Consider the following 12781-nt stretch of genomic DNA (forward strand, 5'->3'; position numbering starts at 1 on the left):
AATGAACAAAATACTCTCTCTAAACCTATGAAGTATGAGTGCGGGTGCGGCAATACGTGATGCGGGGATACAATAATTCGGCAAATTTTTTTGATGAGAAATCAGGTGTGGGGATACGGTAATAAAAAAAAACTATAAGTATATTGTGTATATATATATAGTTAATTAACAAAACAAAAGAATTCAAATCAAACCAAATAGTTAAATACACAAGTTCATATTAACAAATAAAAGACATAACATTCAATCTTGACTCGCTATCTTAAACTCTTTGACACCATCTAATTAGGGGCTAGTTAAAAAATTTGGGGCTGAAATTGTGAGTTCTATGTTTTTAACTGAAAGTCAAATTTTTTTATTGACCGCAAAATTACGAAAACTACCTTCTTGCACCCCGCGAATCCCCGAGCAGGTGCACTGGCGCATCCGCACCCGGTGCATAGTGCAGCAGCTTCCTAGCTCTAAACAAACCACAAACTCTGGAAGTGAAGAAGCGGATTACAAATAATAACATTAAAGATTTCTTATTCTTTTCATAATGATCAAAATTGCAAGCAAAAAAATGTCCAATGCAAATAACGAAAATGCGCCATAACTATCTGTATGGCCTATAAAACGCCTATCTGAATCAAATTATGATAAAAACTTTATGAAGCTTTCACGATTGAAATTGTGACCAATTTTTAAATTCTAATTAAGGTTCAATTTTTACTAAATTTTCTGCGTCGAATTTGTCCTGGCATAAATGCCACAGAGCTCTCTCTTGCAGTGGCAATGGTATAAGAAAACTAACCTAAGTAATGTAGGTAGAAACAATAACAAAATTAGTTATCTTGTACATACATGAATGACCAAATAAAGTCCACTGTTAGGCACGTCTGAAATTATACTAATACATATATTAAAATCATCATTAACAACAAAATCTCAGTTAGTATGTGCAAATCCACATCATAGAATATGATGTGAATCAGAAACTCTTGATGCATGTACAATCAACAACCTCATTTAAATGATTAGTACTTGGTATCTGAACATTCCTCTGCGTTTAATAAGCACATTAAGCTTATTTTAATGCTTCTGATGAGAACATTCCTAGTATATCAGTCACACACACAAGGGCTAATGTCTAATGATGAGCAAAATGTATCAATATCTACAAACATCATGGATTCAGATACTTGTATAATAACACAACAATGATGAGCAGACGTTTATTATTCTCCGACATATGTTTATCTATGCAATGTTGACTTCATTAAAATATATCTGATAACACAACAACTGCAGGCAATAACAATTCTGATAATGTATCCATTGCACACGTTTATGATTCGTCCAAATATATTTGACTTCACTATGTTCCAAGATTTCTCTTCTGCTATATATAGGGACTTGGGGAGCCCTTTATACTCATTCAATCCGCTCCCATATTCAGACTCATATCATACCTTAAAAACCATGGCTTCTAAATTTTCTTCTAAAAATTCCCAAGCTCTGTTTTTTGTAATTGCCCTTTCATTTGTTTTTTCTTCGTCTGTGGCTGATAATGTTTCTTCCTCTAACTCAATTTGTGATTCAACCCCCTATCCTTCCTCATGTATCTCCTCTCTTCCGACAAATTACAACACTACCAACGCCAATGTCTATAAGGTTTGCCAGTTCTCCATCCGTAAATCCATGTCAAATGCTCGCAAGTTTAAGTTGTTGATTGAGAAATATCAGAAACCATCTTCAGCATTAACACCTGGGGCAATCCGGGCTCTTGAAGATTGCCATTTACTTGCTGATCTCAACATGGATTTTCTGACTAGTTCATTGCAGTCAGTAAGCACCAAAGATTTATCTTCTTCCAGAATCGAAGAAGTACAAACCCTACTCAGTTCCATTTTAACAAATACACAGACTTGTTTAGATGGCCTTCAAGAGACAGCATCAACTTGGAGCCAGAAAAATGGCATCTCCACCCCTCTCGCAAATGATAATAAACTTTTCAGTGATTCTTTATCTCTATTCAACAAAGGTTGGGGACATAATATGAATGAAGGAACGTCTTATCCTTCAAAGAAGCGGCTATCAGGATTTAAAAATAGCCAGTTACCTTCAAAAATGTCAAGCAAAGACAGAGCCGTCTTTGAGAGAATTGGCAGAAAGCTTCTGCAAACAGACGATGGTGCTGATGAGATTCCAATAAGTGACCTGGTCATTGTCAATAAAGATGGAAGCGGGAATTTCACCACCATTAATCAAGCTTTGGCGATAGCTCCAAATAACTCACTAGCTAGTGATGGATATTTTCTGGTTTATGTTGTTGCAGGGGTTTACGAAGAATATATTACTATCCCCAAAAACAAGAAGTACTTGATGATGATCGGTGATGGCATTAATCAGACTGTGATCACTGGCAATCACAATGTCGTTGATGGATGGACCACGTTCAATTCCCCTACATTTGGTAAGAAAATATATCATGATAGTACTATTAGAAGTTAAATATGAGTAGCAAAGAACAAGATAAATTTATGTACTAATAATCAATAAACAAAATTCTATTGCAGCTGTGGTGGGACAAGGATTTGTCGGGGTGAATATAACATTCAGAAACACAGCGGGAGGAATCAAGCATCAAGCAGTTGCATTAAGAAATGGAGCGGATCAGTCTACTTTCTATAGCTGCAGTTTTGAGGGTTACCAAGACACTCTCTACGTGCACTCCCAAAGGCAATACTACACAGAGTGTGACATCTATGGCACGGTGGATTTCATATTTGGTAACGCGGCTGCAGTATTTCAGAATTGCAACATTTATCCACGACTTCCATTAGCCAACCAGTTCAATGCCATCACAGCTCAAGGAAGAATTGATCCGAATCAGAACACAGGCATTTCTATACAAAATTGTAATATCAAAGCTGCTGCTGATTTGGCTTCAAGCGATGGAACTACTCAGACGTATCTAGGAAGGCCCTGGAAACAATACTCCAGGACTATTTACATCCAATCTTTCATGGATAGCTTGATCAATCCTGCTGGATGGCGTGAATGGTCTGGAGATTTTGCTCTGAGTACATTATATTATGCTGAGTTAGGCAACACGGGACCTGGATCAGTAACTAAGGAACGAGTTACATGGCCTGGATTTCACAAAATTAGTGGTAAGGAAGCGGCTAATTTTACAGTATCCAAGTTCCTGCTAGGAGATGATTGGTTACCACAGACGGGAGTGCCATACTCCGGTGGCTTATAATATAACCACATCTGCACTAAATTATAGATTGTATGTGGACAACTGGTATTAATTTCTTATGTAATCTAGGCTTACCTAGCTATCTGGGCTGGTGTAGTAGATTAATCTTGTATTGATTGTTTCATTACTGCATTTTATCTGAAATTGTAATTATTACTTTATTATTCTACATATATCCAAAATTTGATCATCTGTTATTCAATCTTCGTTACCTCAGTTCTAACCTCTAACTAGCCAACTACATGTTTTTCCCCAAGCCCCCGAGTAAGATCTTTGCAAAAGGAACAAACTCAATACCCTCGCTTTGAATGCCATAGCCAGAGTGATAACTTAAAATCTTCCAATCTATTTATTTTACAGACAGTTGATAGCCATTCTCAGACTGCATCTGATGTTTCAGCTTAAGCAGAAAATAATAAAGCGTCTACCGTGTAAATTAAGAAAAAGCCAAGGTACACTTGATAGAAGTGATAATGCGATTATTAGTGAACCGCAGGCAGGGACCGAGCCAGGTTTCTGACAATGAGGAGGCAAAATATTTTTGGCGGAATTATTTAATTTAAGTATATAAATTTTATGAATATTTTTATGTAATTTTATTAATTTAAAAACATTAAAACTAAAAAAAAGAATATAATATGATTTTTAATAGAAATATATTTTATATGAGTATTAAAATGGAATCCTTTCCTTTCTTGTACTGCCCAACTTCAAAGTTGGTTTTCCCAATTAAGTATTGAACCATTACCGGGTAACTACCTAGACTACCTAAATAACAAACTCATGCTTCAACCATGGGAGCAAAAATTGTACTTAAGAAAATTTGTATAGAAAAACATAAATAAAAGACTATAAAAACTACTTGGGACAAGTACCCTAGTGCCCCTCCGTCCCTGACTGCAGTGACACGCACAGGGTGGGATATTAAGAAACAGTGGCAGAACCAGGATCGTGAGACTCTTGCAACTATAAATAATTAAAGCCCGATTTTGTAAATTAAAGCTGCTAATTACAGCTGAACAGGGAAAATCACTTAGAATCAGTTTTTGATGAAATAACGGGGAGACTCCACAAACCAATATCATGAACAGGTGAAATAAGCAACACCAGCAAACCTACTAAACTAAAGAACAAAACTCAAATTCTGAAAGTCAAGAAGAGCGTTACAAATAATAACATTAAAGATTTCTTATTCTTTTTATTATGATCAAAATTGCAAGCAAAAACAAGTCCAAGGCAAATAACAAAAATGCACCATAACTGTAAAGGCTATAGAACACCTATCTAAATCAATTATGATAAAAACTTTATGAAATTTTCACGATTGGATTTTTTACTAAGTTTTTCTGCGTCGAACTTGTCCTGTTGTAAATGCCACATTTACAGCTCTTTCTTGCAGTGGTAATGGTATACGAAAACTAAACTAAGAAAGGTAGGTAAAGAAACTAACAAAATTAGTTATCTTGTACATACATGAATGACCAAATAAAGTCCACTGTTAGGCACGTCTGAAATTATACTAATACATATATTAAAATCATCATTAACAACAAAATCTCAGTTAGTATGTGGAAATCTGCATTATAGAATATGATGTGAATCAGAAACTCTTGATCAATTGATGCATGTACAATCAACAACTTCATTTAAATGATTATTACTTGGTATCAGAACATTCCTCCGCGTTTAATAAGGACTTCTGATATCAGAACATTCCTAGTATATCAGTCACACACACAAGGGCCATTGATGAGCAGACTGTATCAATATCTACAGACATCATGGATTCAGATACTTGTTTAATAACACACCAACTGCAGGCAACAACTTTTTATTTCAAATTGTTGTATATCCGCTGCAGACGGTTATGGTTCTCCAACATATGTTTATCTCAAAGTTGACTTTATTATTCTACATGTATCCGAAATGAGATCATCTGTTATTCAATCTTCGTTACCTCAGTTCTAACCTCTAGCTAGCCAACTACAAGTGTTTTCAACTCTAAGTGTAATCTCTGCAAAAAGAACATTGTTTCAGACCCTTGAGCCCTAGAAAGAAACTCAAAATCGCCAGAGGGATAATTTAAATGCAGACAATCTATTCATTTTACGGACAATTGTTGGCCTTTCTGAGACTTTGTCTGATGATTTAGCTTAAGTAACAGATCTGCATTATAAAATAATAAAATGCAGGGGAACACACAAGGCTGGAGAGTTAAGAAATAGTGGCGAACCAGAATTTTGAGACATTCGTATCTAATAATGATCATTATTAATTTAGAAAATCAATCAAATTTTAAATAAATTTTCACCTTATTTGATAATACTATCCTTTTTCTTAACGATTCTATATTTTTTTGGGTGAGCAAGAATCGAATCCAAAATATGGGACAATTGAGGATAAGCCTTGCTAACTAGGCGAACTAATTAATTTATCATACATAAGATAATGCATGCCTAAATACATAACTACACTGAATAAATGCATAATCATAAAAGGTCAACGATTAAGCACGTCTACATTAGCCTAAAAAATGAAGTTGATTGAACAAAATCTCAATTAGTATGTGAAAATCTCCATTTTAGAATATGATGTGAATTGGAAACTATTGGTGCATGTACAATCAAGTAATCAACAACCTGGTATACAAAACTAGGATGATGTTGGAAGTTGAAAAAATCCATGCAGCAATATTTACAACCAACATGCATTCAGATTCCCTTAGAATAAGCTAACACACAACAACTGCAGACAACAACAATTCTTGTTTCATAGGAATATATTTATTCTCAATTGATTACATATTCATTCTACACGTTTATGATTCTTCCAAATATATTTGACTTCAGTGTACTATATATATGGACTTAAGGAGCCCTTTATCCTCATTCAATCCACTCCAACATTCAGAGTCATATCATACCAGATACCACAATGACCATGGCTTCTAAGTTCTTTTCGAAAAATTCTCTTGCCCTGTTTCTTGTAGTTGAACTTTCAGTTCTCTGTTTTTCAGCCACGGCTGATAACATTTCTTCCACGGCCTCTATTTGCGATTCCACTCCCTATCCTTCCTCATGTATTTCATCTGTCCCGACAAATTACAACACTACCAACACCAATGTCTATAATTTTTGTCAGTTTTCCATCCGTAAGTCCATGTCAAATGCTCGCAAGTTTAAGCTGTTGCTTGAGAAGTATCTGAGATCATCTTCAGAATTGACACCTGGGGCGATCCGGGCTCTTGAAGACTGCCATTTACTTGCTGATCTTAACATGGATTTTCTAACCAGTTCTTTGCAGTCAGTAAGTACTAGAGATTTATCATCTTCTAAAGCCGAAGAAGTAGAAACCCTACTCAGTTCCATTTTAACAAATACACAGACTTGTTTGGATGGCCTTCAAGAAACAGCTTCGACCTGGAACCAGAAAAATGGCATCGCGACACCCCTGGCAAATGACAATAAACTTTTCAGTGTTTCTTTATCTCTATTCAAAAAAGGCTGGGGACATAAGATTACAGAAGGGCCATCGAGTCCTTCTGAGAAGCATCGCGCTGGGTTTAAAAATAGCAGGTTGCCCTTAAACATGTCAAGCAAAAACAAAGCAATTTTTGAGAAAATTGGCAGAAGAAAGCTTCTTCAAACAGATGATGGTGCTGAGGTGGTTCCAATACGTGACCTGGTGATTGTTAGTAAAGATGGAAGCGGGAACTTCACCACTATCAATCAAGCTGTGGCGATGGCTCCAAATAACTCATTGGCTAGTGACGGATATTTTCTAATATATGTTGTAGCTGGGGTTTACGAAGAATATGTTACTATTCCAAAGAACAAGAAGTACTTGATGATGATAGGGGATGGCATCAATCAGACTGTGATCACTGGCAATCATAACGTTGTCGATGGATGGACCACGTTCAATTCCCCAACATTTGGTAAGAAAATATATTATGATAGTACTATTAGAAGTTAAAGATGAGTAGCAAAGAACAAGATAAATTTATTTTGTACTAATAATCAATAAACAAAATTCTATTGCAGCTGTGGTGGGACAAGGATTTGTCGGGGTGAATATAACATTCAGAAACACAGCGGGAGGAATCAAGCATCAAGCAGTTGCAGTAAGAAATGGAGCGGATCAGTCTACTTTCTATAGCTGCAGTTTTGAGGGATACCAAGACACTCTCTACGTGCACTCTCAAAGGCAATACTACACAAAGTGTGACATCTATGGCACCGTGGATTTCATATTTGGTAACGCGGCTGCAGTATTTCAGAATTGCAACATATATCCACGACTTCCATTGGCCAACCAGTTCAATGCCATCACAGCTCAAGGAAGAATTGATCCGAATCAGAACACAGGCATTTCTATCCAAAATTGTAATATCAAAGCTGCTGCTGATTTGGCTTCAAGCGATGGAACTACTCAGACGTATCTAGGAAGGCCCTGGAAACAATACTCCAGGACTATTTACATCCAATCTTTCATGGATAGCTTGATTAATCCTGCTGGATGGCGTGAATGGTCTGGAGATTTTGCTCTGAGTACATTATACTATGCTGAGTTAGGCAACACGGGACCTGGATCAGTAACTAATGAACGGGTTACATGGCCTGGATTCCACATAATTACTGCTAAAGAAGCGGCTAACTTCACAGTATCTAACTTCTTGGTAGGAGATGACTGGTTACCACAGACGGGGGTGCCTTATTCTGGCGGCTTATAGTTAAATTAACTGAAACTGGAATCGGTTCCTTTTGTATTCCTTTCCAGGCTTACCTAGCTATCTGGGCTGGTGTAGTAGATTAATCTTGTACAAGTAATCTTGTCAGTGCATTTGGTATGTAAAACATTTACTGTTACTTTATTATTCATCATATATACAGAATCTGCTTAGCTGTTAAAATTTATCACTATAGTTAATATTTTAATTATACAAAAAGACCAACTCAAGTTCATGTTCTGCAATTCTGCAGTATAATGTTCTCCACTGCAACAAGTTTGGTTCTGCAAATAGAATTGTCAGCTACTTTATCTATCTCACAATGTAATGTCCTGCAACTTTTCGAACAGAACAAATTATTTTAGAATAAAAACGAAGATAAACCATTCCTGTATTACAAATTATTCGTATACTAGTCACTTCCTCATTTTGACAATGTCGATAAATTTTAATAAAAGAACATATTTAGAGTATACTAAATTGAAGAAGATATTGAACAAGCTACTATTTTACATTTCCTAGGAGGTAGTAGCAAACCAGAAAGAGCAGAACTCAAATGTTCCGGCTATACCAAAGATATCATCAACAACTACTTGAGGCCAAATAGAACAGCCTCTGCCTCAGTTGGAATGACAGGTCTTATACATTACTTATACCACTATTCAGGGGTGAGCAATGGTTCTGACCAGACTAAATCTTACTGGAACCGAAAAAATGAAGAATCAGAATCACTTGAAAATTTTAATTTATGATAAAGTGCTATTTATAAAATTTTGATTGTATAGTATCAACTGTACCGTAGAAATTACAAAAATAAAATATTAACAAAACAAATTGAGGCACAGTATTAAAATAAACAATCAAAAATATACTATACAAGGAAAATTTTCTTTTTCTTACGAAAATTCTTTTTAGTATCGTCATAATTTATACAAGTAAAAAGGTCTCATATATCACAATCTCTTCGGCTAATGTTCAAAATATCATAATTATGAAAATGACCCGAAATATCATTTATTAACGTAGGATAATCCAGCGTGTTGATTCTTAAATAAAACAATACATCGTGTTGTGTTTAGGTTTAAAATCGCTATAAACCGTTATAGTAATTGGCGTTTTAGAGTGAAACGCAGCGTTTAGGACTTCAAAACTTGCATAATATGGGGGTAAGAGCATCTCCAACCATAGAGTACCCTTAGCTAAAATGTGAGTTGGCATACCATAATTAAAAATTATAGCCAACATCGTCAAAAAAGTACACTCCAACCACGCCCACCTGTTGTCTATAATTTTAGCCAACCTCCTATGGATGGCTAAATTTGTCGAACCTCTACAGGTCTGTAAGAAAATCTGTAGCAAGATTGCACATCATTTATTACCATATTGAACTGATATATTCTATTTTAACAATTTGAAATATTAATAACATACTACTTTTAAATTATAGCCAACCAAGATAGCCAATACCATTGAAGCAAAATGTGTTACAGGTTCAGCAAATTTTACATAAAGTCTTACATGTCCAATTTAGCCAACGATTATAGCCAACGCCGTTGGAGATGCTCTAAGAGGTGAAAGAGGGATGAACATTACACGATGTAGCGTTTTAGATTTTAAAGTGATATTTGGAATTATTTCTCCGATACTGATATATGGGGCCTTCAAAACAAATCCAATCATGAAAACATTTAGCTAAGAAATGAGTTGGCATTCCAAAAATAAAAAATATAGATAAAATTAAAAACATATTGGACTCCAATCATACTCTCCTCTAATTAATAATTTCTAGCCAAACTCCTATACATAACTATATTTGTCGAACCACTACAGATCTGTTGTAAATATGACGTCGTCGATTACAATATCAAAATAATATATTTTATTTATAACAACTTGAAATAATAACATGTATATTTTAAATATAGCCAATGAATATAGCTAGTATTATCAAATAAAATGTGTTAAAAGTTTAGCAAATTTTACATAATACCTTAGAGATCCAATTTGGCCGACCATTATAACCTGACCCGTTAAAAATGCTCTTATCCCTGAAAAAAATTGATCAACTGGACCAACAACCTTCTAGTCTATAGCTGCCTCACTATTCTAACTTGTAAAATTTTCACCAGTTACATGCAGAAAAAGAATGGTACTAAATTCGTCATGTTAAAACTCAAAATCTCCTAACAATCATTGCACCCAAATCTGATAATACGAAGTTGCCTCTTGCCTGCAGGTGTAGAGACTAGAGACTATTTTGTAAAATATGAGTTTCCTCATCAATGTTGATCATCATGCATATTAATAAACAAGATTATTTAGAGCTAACTACACTGAGTACATGCATGATCCTGAAAGGTCAACCATTAAGCACGTCTGCATTAAGCTAAAACATCAAGTTGATTAAACAACAAAATCAGAATTAGTCCGCCAAAATCTCCACTTCAGAATATGATGTGAATCGCAAACTATTGGTGCATGTATAATCAACAACCTCGTATATAAAACTGAGGATGTTACATTATAGAATCTAAAAGGACCTGATCATATATATAGTTCTACACACGTTTGTAGTTTAATATTGATCTTACATAGTACTTGTGTTGGAAGTTGAAATATCCATGTTGCAATATCTGCAAACAACATGCATTAAGCTACTCTTAAAATAAGTAACTTACTTAACAGCTGCAGACAAGAGACAAGAACAATTCTTGTTTCATTATTTTGTTTTCAGCTGATTCTTCCAAATATATTTGACTTCAGTGTACTATATATATGGACTTAAGGAGCCCTTTATCCTCATTCAATCCACTCCAACATTCAGAGTCATATCATACCAGATACCACTATACCAGAATAACCATGGCTTCTAAGTTCTTTTTGAAAAATTATCTAGCCTTGTTTCTTGTAGTTGAACTTTCAGTTCTCTGTTTTTCAGCCACGGCTGATAACATTTCTTCCTCAACCTCTATTTGCGATTCCACTCCATATCCTTCCTCTTGTATTTCCTCTGTCCCAACAAATTACAACACTACAAACGCCAATGTCTATAATTTTTGTCAGTTTTCCATCCGTAAGTCCATGTCAAATGCTCACAAGTTTAAGTTGTCGATTGAGAAATATCTGAGATCATCTTCAGAATTGACACCTGGGGCGATCCGGGCTCTTGAAGACTGCCATTTACTTGCTGATCTTAACATGGATTTTCTGACTAGTTCTTTGCAGTCAGTAAGCACCAACGATTTATCTTCTTCTAAAGCCGAAGAAGTACAAACCCTACTCAGTTCCATTTTAACAAATACACAGACTTGTTTGGATGGCCTTCAAGAAACAGCTTCAACTTGGAACCAGAAAAATGGCATCGCGACACCCCTGGAAAATGACAATAAACTTTTCAGTGTCTCTTTATCTCTATTTAACAAAGGCTGGGGACATAAGATTAATGAAGGGCCATTTAGTCCTTCTGAGAAGCATCGCGCTGGATTTAAAAATAGCAGGTTGCCCTTAAAAATGTCAAGAAAAAACAAAGCAATTTTTGAGCGAATTGGCAGAAGAAAGCTTCTTCAAACAGATGATGGTGCTGAGGTGGTCCCGATAAGTGACCTCGTGATAGTTAGTAAAGATGGAAGTGGGAACTTCACCACCATTAATCAAGCTTTGGCGATAGCTCCAAATAACTCACTAGCTAGTGATGGATATTTCCTGATATATGTTGTTGCAGGGGTTTACGAAGAATATGTTACTATTCCAAAGAACAAGAAGTACTTGATGATGATAGGGGATGGCATCAATCAGACTGTGATCACTGGCAATCATAACGTTGTCGATGGATGGACCACGTTCAATTCCCCAACATTTGGTAAGAAAATAAATCATGATAGTACTATTAGAAGTTAAATATGAGTAACAAAGAAAAAGATATATTTATTTTGTACTAATAATCAATAAATAAAATTGTATTGCAGCTGTGGTGGGGCAAGGATTTGTAGGTGTGAATATAACATTCAGAAACACAGCGGGAGGAATCAAGCATCAAGCAGTTGCAGTAAGAAATGGAGCGGATCAGTCTACTTTCTATAGCTGCAGTTTTGAGGGATACCAAGACACTCTCTACGTGCACTCTCAAAGGCAATACTACACAGAATGTGACATCTATGGCACGGTAGATTTCATATTTGGTAACGCCGCTGCAGTATTTCAGAATTGCAACATTTATCCACGACTTCCATTGGCCAATCAGTTCAATGCCATCACGGCTCAAGGAAGAATTGATCCGAATCAGAACACAGGCATTTCTATACAAAATTGTAATATCAAAGCTGCTGATGATTTGGCATCTAGCAATGGGACTACACAGACCTATCTAGGAAGGCCCTGGAAACAATACTCAAGGACTATATACACTCAATCTTTCATGGATAGCTTAATTAATCCTGCTGGATGGCGTGAATGGTCTGGAGATTTTGCTCTAAGTACATTATACTATGCTGAGTTGGGCAACACGGGACCAGGATCAGTAACTAATAAACGGGTCACATGGCCTGGATTCCACATAATTACTGCTAAAGAAGCGGCTAATTTCACAGTATCTAACTTCTTGCTAGGAGATGACTGGTTACCACAGACAGGGGTGCCTTATGCTGGGGGCTTATAACTGAACTACATTGAAGTTTTACTATTGATTGTGTACTGAAGAACTGGTATTATTTTCTCAAGCATTCTAGGCTTACCTAGCTATATAAGCTGGTGTAGTAGATTATTAGAGTAATATAGCACAAGTTGTTTCCTTACTGTATTATTATTTT

At 35.7% G+C, this 12781-nt stretch overlaps 3 protein-coding genes across 3 annotated transcripts; all 3 read left to right on the top strand.

Annotated features, from left to right (window-relative positions):
- Positions 1–1403: 1403 nt before the first annotated feature.
- Positions 1404–3317, top strand: LOC108212867 (pectinesterase). The gene is made up of 2 exons (XM_017384581.2): positions 1404–2455; positions 2559–3317. Exons 1-2 carry the CDS (start codon positions 1462–1464, stop codon positions 3245–3247), a joined length of 1683 nt encoding a protein of 560 aa, XP_017240070.1. The 5' UTR covers positions 1404–1461; the 3' UTR covers positions 3248–3317.
- A 2761-nt stretch (positions 3318–6078) lies between these two features.
- On the top strand, positions 6079–8275 carry LOC108212868 (pectinesterase). The gene is made up of 2 exons (XM_017384582.2): positions 6079–7184; positions 7291–8275. Exons 1-2 carry the CDS (start codon positions 6182–6184, stop codon positions 7977–7979), a joined length of 1692 nt encoding a protein of 563 aa, XP_017240071.2. The 5' UTR covers positions 6079–6181; the 3' UTR covers positions 7980–8275.
- A 3153-nt stretch (positions 8276–11428) lies between these two features.
- LOC108214847 (probable pectinesterase/pectinesterase inhibitor 7) lies at positions 11429–12768 on the top strand. The gene is made up of 2 exons (XM_017387063.2): positions 11429–11835; positions 11942–12768. Exons 1-2 carry the CDS (start codon positions 11487–11489, stop codon positions 12628–12630), a joined length of 1038 nt encoding a protein of 345 aa, XP_017242552.2. The 5' UTR covers positions 11429–11486; the 3' UTR covers positions 12631–12768.
- Positions 12769–12781: the final 13 nt, after the last annotated feature.

Source organism: Daucus carota, chromosome 3 (assembly GCF_001625215.2).
Source record: "Daucus carota subsp. sativus chromosome 3, DH1 v3.0, whole genome shotgun sequence".
Lineage (NCBI taxonomy): Eukaryota > Viridiplantae > Streptophyta > Magnoliopsida > Apiales > Apiaceae > Daucus > Daucus carota.